This window comes from Astatotilapia calliptera, chromosome 17, assembly GCF_964374335.1.
Source record: "Astatotilapia calliptera chromosome 17, fAstCal68.1, whole genome shotgun sequence".
Classification (NCBI taxonomy): domain Eukaryota; kingdom Metazoa; phylum Chordata; class Actinopteri; order Cichliformes; family Cichlidae; genus Astatotilapia; species Astatotilapia calliptera.
In genome coordinates this window covers 26949822-26966073 of record NC_137438.1, presented here as the reverse complement: position 1 = coordinate 26966073, position 16252 = coordinate 26949822, and the positions used below count along the sequence as shown (strand labels likewise).

The 16252-nt window shown below is 41.2% G+C and overlaps 2 protein-coding genes across 3 annotated transcripts; both read right to left on the bottom strand.

Annotated features, from left to right (window-relative positions):
• Positions 1 to 43: 43 nt before the first annotated feature.
• LOC113009513 (tetraspanin-7-like) lies at positions 44 to 1712 on the bottom strand. The gene has a single exon (XM_026147828.2). It carries the CDS (start codon positions 1429 to 1431, stop codon positions 340 to 342), a length of 1092 nt encoding a protein of 363 aa, XP_026003613.1. The 5' UTR covers positions 1432 to 1712; the 3' UTR covers positions 44 to 339.
• A 6677-nt stretch (positions 1713 to 8389) lies between these two features.
• Positions 8390 to 15580, bottom strand: LOC113009546 (uncharacterized). Of its 2 annotated transcripts, XM_026147914.2 has the most exons (9): positions 15424 to 15580; positions 14744 to 14946; positions 14554 to 14655; positions 14380 to 14475; positions 14194 to 14304; positions 14003 to 14120; positions 11307 to 12078; positions 10431 to 10489; positions 8390 to 10349 (listed from the first exon to the last, which is right to left on the bottom strand). In XM_026147914.2, exons 1-9 carry the CDS (start codon positions 15455 to 15457, stop codon positions 8848 to 8850), a joined length of 2997 nt encoding a protein of 998 aa, XP_026003699.2. In that variant the 5' UTR covers positions 15458 to 15580; the 3' UTR covers positions 8390 to 8847. The 2 variants fall into 2 exon arrangements, with proteins under 2 accessions (XP_026003699.2, XP_080147332.1); XM_080291206.1 differs by lacking the exons at positions 14744 to 14946; positions 15424 to 15580 and having other exon boundaries at positions 14380 to 14470; positions 14554 to 14636.
• Between the last annotated feature and the right edge of the window lie 672 nt (positions 15581 to 16252).

Sequence of the window (16252 nt, the reverse complement as noted above, 5' to 3'; positions counted from 1 at the left end):
TGGTAATCTATAGAGTGCTCAGGCCCAAGGTATTAAATTTTTCAGGAAAATGCCCGATTTTGCAATGCAAAGAGGAAAAAGAGCATATTGACTTCCCTGGCATCTATCTGTAGCTTCCCTCATCTAGCTGTAAAGAAGGACAGTGAAGGAATTTAAGCAATGTGCTGGATTTCTGAACACAAGTTTGGACCTTTGACTGTTTTGTCAAAGAATCACGTGTCATATGTTTGAGTAACTTTTAGTGTTATATAAGTCCTACAAATTCCTGGGGGTTTTCAAACTTCCCAACTCTATTAAACCCAAATGGCCAATCCACCAGCTAGCCTTATTAATTAAGTATTAATGTGCTACTACACGTCCATGCTGTCTCGGTGCCAGTTTATTGGCTAACAGACAAGCCAGGGCAATGCCTCCAATCTGTGTGAAGGCTAACCCCAGCACAGTAGCAGCAATATGGAAGACATTGTCATTGACCAAGCTGAAGACTTTGCGGAAGCAGCCATGCGGATGGATCCCCGCGGCAGCCACACCGTCACCGTCATCTGCCAGAAGAGGCCGATTCTTGCAACCCTTTCGCCTCACGCAGCAGCTGTCGGGCAAGGACACCGAGGTGCCGTTCTCAATGGGCAGGAAGTTCATATGCTGGATAGCCCAGTCAGACACAAGCCAGTCGCGCCAACCGTCAGCTCCACAACACTTCAGAGCCCTCTGAAGGCTGTCTAGAGCATCAGCACGGCCTTCATCCTCTGTGTAGCCCGCCACTGCTCGCTGTAAACCGCTGCGAAATCCACCGGCAATTTCTTCACGGTAGAAGAGGCCCGAGAGTCCTGCTGCCAAACCGGCTACAAGTGCAGCAAGCTGAAAGAAGCCGTAAGCCCTTAGCACGCAAGGCAGGTTTGCAGCCACCCCCAGGCAACCCAGGAAGCCCCATGCTGTGATGGCCGCACCTGTGGACAGAAGGATGAGCGGGGCATTGGGGTAGCGGTTGGCGGAGAGCATCATGTAGTCTGCCAGGGAAATTTGAGCCCACACGCCCAGTGTGAAGATAGCCAGTCCAGCTGCCCAGAAGAGGCAGCTGAAGGCTAGGAGACCCAGACGCAAGAGGTGCATGACTCCCACGGAATGGCAGCAGGGTGGGCCAGCACCCACAGGTGGAGGAGCAGGGGGCGCCAGGGAGGCTTCTGAGCACACGGACAAGGAGAGACGCTGCTGTTGCTGCTGCTGCAGGCTGAGCTGCTCCTCTTGACCTTGGTATGGAGGCAGCAGGTAGCAAGGGATGGCAGAGGGTCGACGAGGAAGAGGAGGCGGAGTCAGCAAGTCAAGACTCCGTGAAGACAGTCGTCGCACAGCTAGCTGCTCATGCTCCCAGTCCAAAGCTTGTCTGCTGGGACTCGGCCGAGCCGACAGCGAGTCGTAAGGCAGTGCACTCATAATCCTGGCTTTATCTACTCACTTCTCTCTCCGTTACACTCTCCCTCTCGCCTCCTTTTTCTCCTATCAGTGCCTTCACCCTCGTCCTCCTGCAACACACACAGCTGTTCTCCCAAAGCTTTATGACTGTTTATTAATCCGCCACCAGCAAAACCATTGCCAACTGGACTGTAAATCACACTGATGGGTGCGCGTTGAGTCGTTATCTGCATCCGCAGCTGCCTTGTTTCCACCTTATTTATCTGTTTATTCTGAAGGATTTTTCCACCTGCTTGGTCACCAGTCCTCCAAAGTCCTCCGCTGACAGTCACATCCCGACATCTGCCTGCTCGCCGCTGCCCTGATCAAGAGAAGAGGTGATTGCAGGGGGAAATGACCGAGAATCAACCAATGCACACCCTCTCTCGGTGTGGAGGAGCCATCCCTTTGACTTTTACAGTTTTCCATTTGTAGAATAAATGATTCCAGGATAAGTGCAGTAAAAGGTTATTTTTAAAAGCTTAAAAGACCCTTAGATACTACATATTGTTTTTAAAAATACAAACAAGTCTATTCTGCTTCATCAGGACTGCACTGGTGTTATTATTGTAGCACAAAAACACTGATACTTATGTATTTTAATGATGTTCAGTAGAAAAAACAAACGAAAATATAAAGTGAGTAAAAGGCAAGTTAAAAATAGAAACCCACTACCTCACCCACTATTATTCTGCTTCAGTTAGTCTCCCATTAATATGACAGGGACATTTTTATTCTGGTGACTCCTGCTTGGCATGCCCTCTCCACCAATCACCTACCTGCCTAGTCAGAGCTAATGAAAACATCTCGGTTAATTAACCACATTCAACTTCCTCTTTTTATAAGGATAACCATAATACTGACATGATGACAGAGAGGGAATACCCAGAAAAAGTGGCAGGAGAAGACTGATCTCATTTTGTGGCAGTTTGGGATCTAAGCCAGTTTTGCTTTTTCTTCTTTTGTTTTTATTTTATTTTTACACATCATTTCAAACTTCCCTGTTGAGGGTGCTTTTACATAATACAGGCTTATTTTTTTAAATCAAAATTTCTGGAAGAGCCTTGGCCTTTTTAGTAATGAGCCTCTGAATTGTCCTAGAAATCTTTGCAGAGATAATGTTTCCCTAATGCTGATTTTTTTTTTTTTTTTAATTCTTTAAATCTTAGAGAAATTGTTTTGGTGTTTGAAATACTTTTACCAAAGTATAAAAAATTACAAAAGCTGTGGACTACATCCAAAAAGAAAAAAAAAAGATTTGAATATCGTTGAATGTCGTTCTACTTTTATGAAATTTTAGTGGGACTGGGATAAAGTGAGACTGACTGGTGACTTCAAACATTTTGTAATTTATAGGATGTTAAAAATGGCCAAAAATCTACACACCACTTACTTCTTATAAAATATTAATCTTTTCATGTTTTCGACCATCACGCCAAGTGGCCATCTGCACGCAGAGAGAAACATAACACAGCCAATCTCAGATCTCCTGGGATCTGTGGTGAGCGCAGGAATGTGACACATGTTTTGTCACGGCTGCCGAGGCGAGCTGTGTGGTGTTGGAGGAAAGGAGGACCCAAAATGCAGGTGATGACTCATGATTCGAGTGATGTTTATTTACAGGGTGGTGTAGTGGCAAATAGGCAGTGAGGGATGACAGGGAACTAAAGAAACCTAAACTGGAAAAACGAAATAACAAACCTGAGAACATAAGAAACGGGGAGCGAGGCAAAGAGCCGCAGACAAGGGACAGGACAACGTGGAACACAGACGAACTGGCAACAGGCAGGAGAACACACAGGGCTTAAATACACACAGCAGTAATCAGGGGATGAGAGACAGGAGGGCAACACACCTGGAAGAAGTCAGAGCTGACGGGACAGGGGAAACGTAAACTGAACACACTCACACGAGACAGGGACTTTCAGAATAAAACAGGAAACTCAGACACAGAGAACCAGACATGACACTGAACTAACTAAACAGACAGATTCACAAACAGACAGTGTGACACCATAGACCAGGGGTGTGCAATCTCAGTCCACAAGGGCCGGTGTCCCTGCAGGTTTTAGATCTCACCTTGGGTCAACACACCTGAATCACATGATTAGTTCGTTACCAGGCCTCTGGGGAACTTCAGGACATGTTGAGGAGCTAATTTAGCCATTTAAATCAGCTGTGTTGGTTCGAGGACACATCTAAAACCTGCAGGGACACCGGCCCTCGTGGACTGAGATTGCCCACCCCTGCCATAGACAGACAGAACACAGAAGTGGGACCAGGGTAAGCACAGAACAGTAACCTAACAACTGGCAAATCATAACAGAATACATACTCAGGATAAACAAAAGCATAAAGAAACACAAAACACTGAGTCGGCAGACTCAGGACCATGACATGTTTACGCTTTTACAGATACCTTTGTTTGGGAATTATCCACAGACCAAATTAAAGAGGGGCTAGGCCACACTGATTAAAAAACAAAACAAAACAAGTATTAGTGTTCATTTTCAAGTCAAAACTTGAAATTCTATTTTAAGAATAAAGTGGAAATAATGAAATTAGAAAGAAAGTCTTGTCACGGTCTGGGTGCGCAAATCATGTGGAGTAAGGATGAGGACCCAAAATTTGAGTCCCAAATGCAGATAAAGAGGCTGAAACTGAATCTTAACAAAAGGTAAGCTGAGACTAGAGTAACTAACTTCAACTGGGTGAAATTAAACACTAAGGGTGTGGTACATAAAGAACATAGAAAAACCTAAAACCTGGAACATAGAAGGAGCCAGACAGGCAAAAAATGCACTAAAGGACAAAGGAAAACTGACACTATATAACAAATTTCCCACATGTGGGACTAATAAAAGTTATCTTATCTTATATTCACATCAGGGTGATATAGGGAAGTGGAAACACAGGGGAACAAAGCTGGAATTAATAGACATAACGAGATGAGGGAAGCAAAATTGAACACACTGAACACAGGGCAAGAGACTAGCACGATAAAACAGAAAACACACTGAGAAGAAGACACGCTTGACACTGGGGCAGATATAAGAACAAAACAGACGAGAGAAAAGTAGGACCAAACGAGATAAAACATGAAGACATGAGTGTCTAAACATGAAGAGCGGAACACAGGGGAGGTATGGCAACAGAAACCTGAAGATTAGAAAATGTACATTGCTAACATTAGCTAAGCTGGCTAATCAAGTTGTTTCACAAATTCATCTACATGAGGCATTTTGTAGAGCGTATAGCAACCATGGCAGTTGTTTGACTTAGAACATCAGGTTAAATCTCCACATTTGGACTTTTTTCTCAAAAAACTTTCAACCGTATTCTCAAAATGAACACTGTTGTGATATTTTGATACCATGGTAGCATTTACAGGATATTGTTTTATTGTGATATTATACAGAAAAGAGTTACTCAATAAGGCCCATCTACTAGTTGTTTTTCTCTTTCTCTGTGACCCAAGAATTAATGTGTAGGACTCACAGGCTGGTACTCCAAGGTCGAAAACACCACAGAGATGAGACCACTTCCTTACTCCCATCCTCCCTTTTTCTTTATCTCCTGGAAAAGGCTCGTTAAAGGCTAGGTGGTTTGTTTCAGAATTCACTAATGAAAGAACTCTGTATTCTGTGATGATCATAAATTGTAGCTGAACTGATAAACTACACACAGGATACTTCTTTGCTCAGAAGGCAGGAAGACGTTTCCTTATTTAGTCTGTACCGGTTTGAACTGGGAAAGCTGACACACGAACCTTTTTTTCTCTATATAAACTGCTGTGTATCAAATAAACCTTTGAGTCGATTGGGAAGGCAACCTAAAGCAGTCTCTGTTTTCTTGTTCTCCCAAGCTGCTCCCGAGCTCGTACTAACACGCTGAATGGCATACCTGAGTGTTACTTTAAATAATTAGGAATCTTAGAAGGAAAGGACAGAACTCTGCTTATCGCTCGTGCCTTGGAGGGAAAACCGGGATGGACATTTTTTCCTTCAAACACTAAGATTTTTTTTCTTAATTCGGCTCTAATGCTCAGCTGCAGATGTCACTCATTGCTTTTACATATTTCGACTCTTTAGTGTTAGCATTTTAGCTATCACTTTGTTGTGTTTTTGAACCATGAAGTGACCATATTAGGATGAAAGAGTGGAGTGCTATAATACGCGCTAATGCTAGCAATCTTTAACTTTAGCGGTACAAAGCACAGATACACAGACAGCATCTGCTAAGTAGTGCTAGAATTTCACTCACCACTAGTGAAGCTTTTTGGATGGTCTGGACCACAAAGTAAGCATCATATATGCCATTACTAAAGGACGACAACACCACATACAAGTAAGAAAGTTCCAGGTCAGTCACTTAGAGTGTTATATAAACAATTTCTAAATTTACTTTATTTAGAATCACTTGATCAAAGTTAATTATGATCATTTTTTGACCTTATAATGTGAATCTGCTTAATCAATGGTCATGGCAATTTGCATATTAATGATAAAGGAACTGACCTCACAGACCATTGTTCATTGAGTAGACTAGGTTCAGTTGTTGTGCAAATGTCCTGTTTCTAAGATTGGGGAAACCTGCAGTCAGCTGAGACTGAAGAAGATTCTCCCACTGAAAACGCTACATCCAGATGTATAGAACAAACCTTTTGGGATTTACTTACCTGGATGATTGAGCATGCATCAAGACGCGGCTCTGCTTACCAATTCTTCTGTTTTTTTGGTGGGAAAAGAGAGAGAGAAAAAAAGAAGAAAAGAATCAAGAACAAAAAACAGTATAATTAAAAATAAATAAATAAATAAATTAGGTACAACAACATCTCAACAGAGATAAATGGTACTAATATAGCAATATATTATAATGTAATAATATACAGTTCTCCTTTTGAACATGCTTTTTCGAACATCAACAGTTTTCAAGATATCATTGTCAAATTTTATGTGACGGTAGATACAACACTGATTTAATTTTGGGAAAATTGGTCAAAGGTCAAGGTCAAAATCAATAAAAACTTTATATTACCCACACAGAACAAACAGCACACAGCTAGAGGGAGAACACAACAAAGAGCGAGGGAAGTCTGAGACAATATATACACCGAGGGTAATGAGGAAACAGGAAGTTATAAAGCTTACACTAATTACAGACTAAAGAGACAGGGAAAGCAAAATGGAACACGGTGCACATAGGCCTATCAAAATATAACAGGAAGACACTAATACTGAGACCAGCACTAACATATGGAAACTTGACACAAAGACAGAAGTTAAAACAGAAAGAGACGAGACTAAAAAAAATAGAAGAGGAATACCAAAAGGGAATTAACCAATCAATCAACTAAGCAATCAGAAAACTAACGGCACAGAAAACAGGATTCATCATAAGCCCAGGAAAATAAATATAACACTATAACCAGAAGACATAATAATACACAATATAGAGACCACAACATCAAAAATACTAAACCAGAAACCCCCAAATATTCAAGAAGCTCAAAAACAGGGACCAAGGAAATTTCATTATCCACTGTTGCATTGATATGACAGCATATATTTTTCTTGGTGCACAGGAGGGCAAATCAGATTTATGGGAGAGATCAGGCTTTTGCCACACTTAATTTGTGGCAACCCACCCATGACACCCACAAGAACAAAGAGGCTACATGTATGGAGGCGGTTCACAGTCTGAGATTGTGTTCTTAAGAGTTCTTCTGGACTGCATCGATGCAGAGAGCATCCTCACAATCTTCACAACAGCCTTGTACCATAGCAGAAAATTTACATGAAGTTATGGAAAATTTTCCAATGTTTTAAAATAGACACCGAACACCATTAGTTCTCAGTTAGTGTATGAGGAACTCTATCAGAAAATGAAGGGGACAGACTGCTTTTTACCACAGACAGCTGGAGCTGTGTGAAGGAAATTAGGTTATGTTTATCATCTTTATAACACCATAACCATCAGATCAATGAGTCATTTGGTTTTTATGTGAACTGCCGACACAAATAAAGAAGACACATCACCTGACATGCAGAATCATTTTTCAAGGTCACCTCAACAGCACCAAATGTCACCAAGCACGTTTTCGCAAGAGTTCCACATTTAAACAAATTAAGGCTTGCTTGCAGGTCCTAAATGGGCCCCTCGTGTATGTCACAAAACGAGATGGTGATCGGACAAAACTGAATCAGAGACACAAAATCAAACAAAAAAAAAGAAAGAAGAAGAGACAAACAGAACATAAAGGACCTCAAAGAGCAATGAAAAGTTGGAGAGGGTGCATTTATGATCAGTGGTGCAAAATGAGATATGAAACAAAAACCGAGACACAGAAAGATAAAGAGATTAAAAAAAACAATCAAATGATACACAAAGATCCAACATAGGATAAAACATGACTGTAATGAGACAAAATGTTGTAGAACATCAGCAAACTGTCTATTTGGTGAGACAAAACTACCAAAACTCTGCGTGGTTTTCAGCTTCTCTGTGGGATGAGTGAGGAAGATACATGTGCCCAGAGGCCCTAAACTTTCATAATCCGTCCATGCATTTTGCATGTTGTGTATGTTCAGGTCTTTTATCGTCTCAAATTATTAAGGCCTAAATGGAAGAAACTTACCGCAACAAAGCGCTAAGACTTACTAATGAGCAGAATTATCACTACAGATGTAAGGCAATGGCGGTGACAGAAAACCTGTTTCTGTACAGGTATTATAAATAGTCCGGAGGGGAGGATGTGCATGTCTGACCACATTTCACAATAATGCATTCAGTAGCCGCCGAGATATCAACCTCTGATTTCCTGTCATTGTTACTCATCACAACACTGAACTATGTAACCCTTTGAGGTTGCTTGGTTTGGCCTTAAAGTTGAATACAATCCAACATACAACACTTTCTCAGCAAAAAAAGAAACATTACATACATCATAAAAGGATGATTTATTGCATGATGCTCATTTTAATGTTTGATGACAACAGTTCTCCAAGAAGTCTAGAAAATCATGTTTTTCCTTTCTTTACTACCTGCTGGTAGTATCTTTGGTTTCAGGTGGGCAATAGTACAATGGCAACACAAAGAAGGAAAAAGGCAGTACATGCAGTGAAAAAGTCCACTACAGGAGCAGTTTTTGTTCATCTTCCGTTTGAAAGTATTTTGAATATGATTTCCTTGTTGTGAAGTGAAAAGAGTAAAACTGCCAATATAAAGATTTATTTTTTTAAAAGAAAAAATCGATTTTGCTGACAAGCTGAGGGCCTGTTGTTTCGCTCCTGATCTGCATAAAATATATTTTCTCCAATTATATAAATCTAAACATCTAAACAAAATATTCCTTCCCCACCCTACTTATTTAACCTCTGGGAGTTTCTGTTACAAGTTTCATTCCTTGGTCTCTACAGACTGCACTGTGTCTCCTTCGTCTCTATGTGTCTCCATGTGTTTTTTCAGTTTGGCCTTAGATGCGAACGTCATCATGCACCGCTCGCAGCGCGGCTTCACCCGCTTTAAGCCAGAATGGCTGCGTTTGTGTCGTGCCAGCTCGGACGAGCTCTTGAACTTCAGCTCGCATGTGTCGCAGGGATACGGGCGTTCCCCCGTGTGGATTCTCTGATGCAACTGAGCCTCACTGAGGGTGAGGAAGGACTTCTCACAGTGTCCACAGGGGAATGGCCGCTCTCCTGTGTGGATCAGGTTGTGTCTGGTGAGGGCGTAGGGTTTGGTGAAGCCCTTCCCGCAGTAAGTGCAGGGGTAGGGGCGGGCCCCAGTGTGTGAGACGATGTGCTCTTGCTGTGTTTTCTTGCTCTTAAAGCGCTTCCCGCACTGAGGGCAGGAGTACGGCCTGTCGTCCACGTGTGACCTGTGATGTTTTGAGAGCTCGCCCTGTGACAAAAAGCCTTTCCCGCACTGAGAACAGAGGAAGGGTTTCTCCCCGGTGTGCATCCTCTCATGTCTGGCCAGCACAGACACCAAGGTGAACCTCTTTGGGCAGTGGGAGCACTGGAAAGGGCGCTCACCCGTGTGAACACGGAGGTGTTTGATGAGCATGAAGCGCAGCGAGAATCGTTTGCTGCACTGGTTGCACTGGTAGGGTCGCTCCCCAGTATGGGTGGACAGATGTCTCTTAACGTCAGACCTCCGAGTGTACGTCTTCTCACAATGTGGACATTTAAACTGACGCTTCACCTGATGCATCTGCCTGTGCTGAGAGCGTGCGAGTAGGGTGTCGAAGCCTTCGCCGCACTGCTGGCAGATGTAGCGTTTAGCGGTGACGTGGGACTTCCTGTGCTCCAGCAGCTCAGACGGAGTCGGGAAACTCTGACTGCAGATGGAGCACATTTGAGGCAGCTGGCTCTCCTGCGAGTGAGACTTTTTATGGTGGACAGTCAACGCCCTCAGGTTAGCGAAGGAGCTCCTGCATACCTGGCAGGTGAAGGAGATGGCTACGCCGTGATGTTTGCTCTCGTGCTTCGCCAGATCCCACGAGTGCTGGAAGGTTCGGTCACACTGCGAGCAGTGAAACGGTCTCTCTCCCGTGTGAGTGAGCTGGTGTCTCCTGACATCCGATGTCCGGGTGAACGTCTTACCGCATGTTTCGCATGTGAGTGATCTCTGACGGCCGTGCAACTGAGAAACACTCTCTCTGCTTTGCTCTGGCTGCTCTGCTTTTCTCTCCTCCGAGTTTCCTCTGGGAAAAAGTTTAATAGATGTAAATATTTCATCTGTGCTGGAGGGGGATGGTGTAAATTTAACTCCTGAGAGAGTCCTGTATGCTTCTTTGCGAACGCTCTGCATGTGGAAGTGTGGAGGACTGTTTTCATCCGAGTTATGGAAAGGACACTGCGAGCAGGTGAAGATGATAGACGTCATCTCGTGTGAATCTCCTGCATTAAAATAAAGGAACAGATACATGAGTGGATTTATTTAAGAAGTTCAACATTGTTTTCTTCTTGACATCACATCACCTTTGTCAGATCCTTTGATGGCTATCACAGAAGGGGCAGCTGATCCATCAGCAGTGCTCCTGGAGAAATCAAAACACTGTGTCACAATATTTAAAGGAAAATCTCTCAGACTTCTCACATTTTTGTGATATGAACAAGTAGAAGAAAGTGTAACAGGAAACCATAAATGTTTAATCAGAATGCTAAAGTACATAAAGCACATAAAAATCCTTTCAAAGTCTGTCATCTTGTCCTGGGATACAGCAGTTTATATGCACTCATCATAGGGATTAATATCATGGTAATTTCGAGCTTTTAAAGAATTGGGTGCACAAGTACAACAAATTCTTGCTTTTTAAAGTAATTAAATATGTATGCTGTACAATCATTTCACCTTGGAAAAAGAACAAATCAAGGAAATCATTAAAAGCTCAAAATTACCCCGATATTCATGTCCACAATGACTGCATGCAAACTTGATCTGCAGATGAGAAGCTGCTCATATCTGTGTACTAAATATGCTCCAGTGAGCACAAAGACGTTAAAACCAGGGAATCGTCCAGCCTATAACATGTTAATTAGTGAGGTTTTAGCAGTGCTGACGGGCAGATTTATTTATTTTTTAACATTTGCACCGATCCAGAGCAAGCGTTTAAGGATGCTGGGTGTGGCTTCACATTTACCAACCAGACATGACAGTAATGACCTATTTTCTTATATTATTTTAACCGTGACCAGGAATATTTTAACCATACTTAAATGGATGAGCATGAATTAAAAAGTGCATCTTTAGATTATAATAGCTATACCCAAGATCAACATAACCAAATTAATCAGATTTTTTTTTGTTATTCTAATAAGGTGTACATTTCTGGAATGAAAATAATGTTTTTGTACATTTTTGGTTCTTCAGGATTTTCTCTTGTTGTCCTTTTTATTTTACACGTCTCGTTGCAACTCGGCGAAGTCTTTAGTTGCAGACGTGTGGATCTGCGCATGTTTCCTGACGTGTCAGACTCCTGTGCTTCCGACATTTCGGTCTGGATTTCTGCCATTTCTTGAGCAGAAAATTTATTATCTTTCAGGTCTGCGCATATATTTCTCTCTATGCCTCCAAGCTGGAACTCATCTGTCACTTCTTCTGCAATGACTTCCCGTTTCCCTTTAGTCACTTGGTCACTTATTTCAAGCCCTTCATGGCTTTTTCCTTCATCTGTTCCCTTTCCTGGTTCAAGATCGTCATTTATGGATGACTGGTTGTTCTTTTCTGTAAGTACGTCTTGCCCCCTTAATGCAAAGGTTCTCGTCAACGTCTCCAAAGCTTTCGCTACATCCACAGTCTCACTCGTTTCTTCAGCCCTCACAGCAGGAGCCTCTTCGTCGCCAGCGCTATCAGCACTTACAGCCACTATCTCCTCTTCATAGAAATCTGTCTGAACTTGAACTGCAGCCGACTCCATCATTTGCTCATCCACCTCAGCTGCTCCGACTTCCACTTCAGTGTAAACGGTGACCACGCTGTACTGGTCGGTTCCCACTAAAGTGACTGGGTTCAATACGTTAGCGTAGTTATGGATGGCGTCCAGTCCAACTGATACGTTTGTCTTTTGTGAGGGAGGGATTGATAATGCAGACATGATGGAGTTACCAGCAGTGGAAGAAGGACCGTCTGCAAAAAAGAGACTCATCAGCTACTGCAGAGAGAGACATATGTGAACAAAATCTCTCAATTCATTTTATTTATATAGTGCCAATCAAAACAGACTCAGGTACTAGGAAGTAAGAGTATAAAGTGTATACTAATAATAGTACACACACACACACACGTATATAATACAAACAAATGTATTTAGGTGCGATGAACACGACATCTATTGTATCTGTTATTAAACATTTAGTTGACGTGTTACAAATATGTGGGAATCAAAGTAGGTTAAAGCCTGGTTACACTATCATTTTGTGGTATCAGTCTAAAACATAAATATATACAATAGAATATGGAATGATTGAGTTCATTTATATGCAAAGTAATATGATGTATTTGATTGTATTTCCAAGCCAATTCAACCTTTTCTCTCAAACCTTCTCTTCAAAACATTGAACCTGAGAGGACACTTAGATATATTCTCAGAAATTGTCATTTAAAGTTTGCTGATAAAAGCATTAGGAAGTCACGAGCACCTCTATATTTTGGTGTCAAAATTATGTTAACAATTCACTCAAACATGGCAAACAAGAAGAGGATTAAATACATTTAGTTTTGTTTATACAACTTGTGTTTTTTAATTTCTTTTGGCATAAAAAAGATTAAAAATATAATTTATTACATTAGGAAATGTCACTAAAATAGCTTTGTCACTTAACAGCCATCAGGTCACCCCTATCCCACTTTGAGCTAAGGTTGAGTTAATATTCACCTCTCTTCGTGGAATTTTCCCCGTTTAGAAAAACCAAATGGAAAATCCCATCAATGAATAACTGCAAGGCCAAAATGTATGAAGGAGACTTCATTTGAAAAATAACAACTTCTAGTTTCTGGAAATTTATTTGTTTAGCATGTGAGTGAAACATCACCTAACCCCAAATGGTTTGCTGGAGATTTGGTGGGTGTTTAGACTTTAGATAATTCAATTCAATTTTATTCATATAGCGCCAATTCAGTCGCCTCAAGGTGCTTTATATCGTGATGGAAAGACCCTCCAATTTTAGAAAGAAACTGACAATCACGCAACCACCTATGAGGACAAAAAAAAAGTATTTAACAGAATGAAACCTCACGCAGAAATAGGCTGAGGGAGGTGCTGTCAGTGCTGTCACAGTTGAGTTAAGGAAAGCAAACCAGTAGTCTAAGCCTACTGCATCACAATGAGTCCACTAGGGTCTATTTGACATAATCTGGTCATCAGATGGTGATTGTGAGGGTTACATGGAGATGTGATCCTCACATATTGAAATGCACCAACTATACATGCATACCAGGTGGACTTTAAGTGGGCTTTTAACAAGTAAAACAGGAATGAGTGCTCGGCTGTTGGTGCTTTAGCTGTTCCTCTCCATAACAGAGTAAAATCAAGGCCTAAGGGAGGATTCAGAGTCACCTGATCCAGCTCTAACTATAAGTTTTATCAAAAAGTAAAGTTTTAGGCCTAATCTTAAAGGTAGAGAGGGTGTCTGTCTTCAGAATCCAAACTGGGAGCTGGTTCCACAGAAGAGGGGCCTGATAGCCGAAGACTCTACCTCCTGTTCTACCTCTAAAAACTCTAAGAACCATAAGTAAGCCCGCAGAGAGAGGGCAAAGACCTCATTAGGTAATATGACACTAATAGGTCTTTAAACAGGGCCTGTTAAGATAAGCATTATATCTCAGAAAGTTCTGATAAAGTGCATTACTATACACTACAAACCTGTTGCTATGAATTTATCCACTGATCTTGAAATATTAAGAAGTGAGAACTAATTATGCAACTTTAAATCTGACTTTTTAACCCAGCTGTGATGATGCAACATCTTGCTTCATAGTTTTGTTGATTGTGAAAACTGCTGCAGCTCTACTTAAAGTAAAGCGCTATACAAATACAGGCCATTTTACTTACATGCCATTTTCAGTAGTCCTGAACTTTTGTAGTGCTGGTAGATAAAGCTCAGATCTTCAGTTGACAACTGAATGCATTCCCCCAAAACAGAAGGAGCTGAGTCCAGCCAGGCTACAGTCTGTAATCACAGCACAATGTTAATATAACCCGCTGAAAATCACCTGAAACAATTATGTTATCTGACTGAATACCTGCTTTAGGTCTGGTACTGGAAGCAACTTTTCCAGCTTGGAGAGCAGATTCCATAATAACATATTTAGTGCTGAGTCATACTGTGGACCGTATTCCACTGGAAACACTTCCTGTAAGATAATAAGATGTTATTTTTATTCTGAGCATTTTCAAGCAAAGATATGAAATACTAAAATATGTCCTACCTGAAAAAAATATGCCCTCTCAATTGGATCTTTCAGCAGACTTTGAACCAGAGCGACAAAAGTAGACTCTGTTGTTTTCACCTCTGCATCCCTATACTGCAACAAATTGAAGTGATATCTTGAAAAAAGTACTGGGCACACTTTATTTTATCCGCTTCTCTTTAACGTACTTACATCTGTGTTTTCAGAGGTTACTGGGAGTCTGTCCAAATGGCTCTGGATTGCTTGAGAATCAACAGAACCGCGTGTCGAGTCTTTGCAAAGCTCCAGTATCAACTGAAATATCAATAAACTGAGTTTTTACAGAATCAACGCAGCAAAATAAACATACATGGATGGCATGTCAGCCAGACTACCTCCTCACCCTCGCTCTGAGTCCGAGGATGAGCTGGGCTCTCTGCCTGTGGCTGATCAGACCAGGAATCGCCTCTGTCACTGTGAACACGAACTCCTGCAGCTTCTGGTAGTTCATCACATCTTTCTGCTTCACCAGCTGCCACATGGAGGCAGACAGAAGCTGCAAAGGTGGCACCAGGAGTTGGAGGGATGAGAGAGACAGGCTTGGATCTAAAACATAAAGGTGTAATGTAACAAATGGTCTTTAGAGGGCAGCAATCAGCTTTAAACTCCAGAACTCACATTATAACAATACATATGTTATTCATTTAATTCAGTGCTGTTCATATATTACTATGGTAATAATTTTCTCAGGTAAAGCAGTGCACACATATGTATTTTTTTTTGCCCTGCATTTAAACAGCCATAAGCTTGGGAACCCGAATAATTGCTGGGCCGCCCTTAATAAAAGGAGTTTTAAATTGTGATTCTTCAAATATATCATCACCTATGGTTTAGACAATAAATTAAGCATAATACTTGACAGAATAATAAAAAAAACTGAAAATAATTGATTTATTTTTCATGCTAAAGCTTAAATCGTGCGTATCACGATTCCTTTAAATAGACGGCCCCCGCTAACTGTGTAACCGGCATAGACGTAGCTTACTTTATATCGCAGCTGGTTCAGATTGCCACTGTACCCACCGTTTGTTTTCTCTGCAGAGTCGAGAACCTCCATGGGTGCACTGTGCCTCTTGTGGCGCCGAAAATTAGGTGTTAAGTTGTTTTGTTTTAGTTAGCAGCTAACATGCGCTGTTCGGACGCAAGCACCGTTTCCTCAACGCTTATACTCCGATTCCGCTTTTCAAAATAAAAATATCAAAGCTGACAGGCGACTTGTCTCGCTGACATTAATTTCTTACAGTTTTGTTTTTAGTTGGAAGACAAGATAGGACAGACTTTCCTAATCCTACAAATCCTAAAAAATTTGTAATTCAAATGTTACATAAATTAAAAAGTAAGTAAACAAGTAAACATTGCATCTGCATGCCTTTCCCCAGCATGAAGCTATACTGCTGCTTACTGATCGTCACCTCTCTTCTTAACCTAGCTTGTAGAATTCCTTCTCATAGCGTCACGGTTTGGCACATCAGCCTTATCCCTCTGTAGTTACTACAGCTCTGTACATCACCCTTGTTCTTGGCAGTCAGTACCACGATATTCATGTCCATGTAAAAAAACAAAAACAAAACAGTAGACCGTAATAAAGTAAAAATATCTCCTATCTAACAAAGCAAGATTTAAAGAATTAAAATTTGCAACAATATAACTCCAAGCATTCTTTTAACTGAGATTTTTTTAATTTAAAAAGCATGAACATTATCTGATAATGAAGACCTCATTGTTTGAGTTCATTGTTTTGCTTGCCTCCTATAATCTGTTCTTTATTTTTTGTTGTCAAAAACCTATAAATAAATAACTAAATAAATGCAAATTCTATACAACAATGATATTTTCATGGCTAAATTACAAT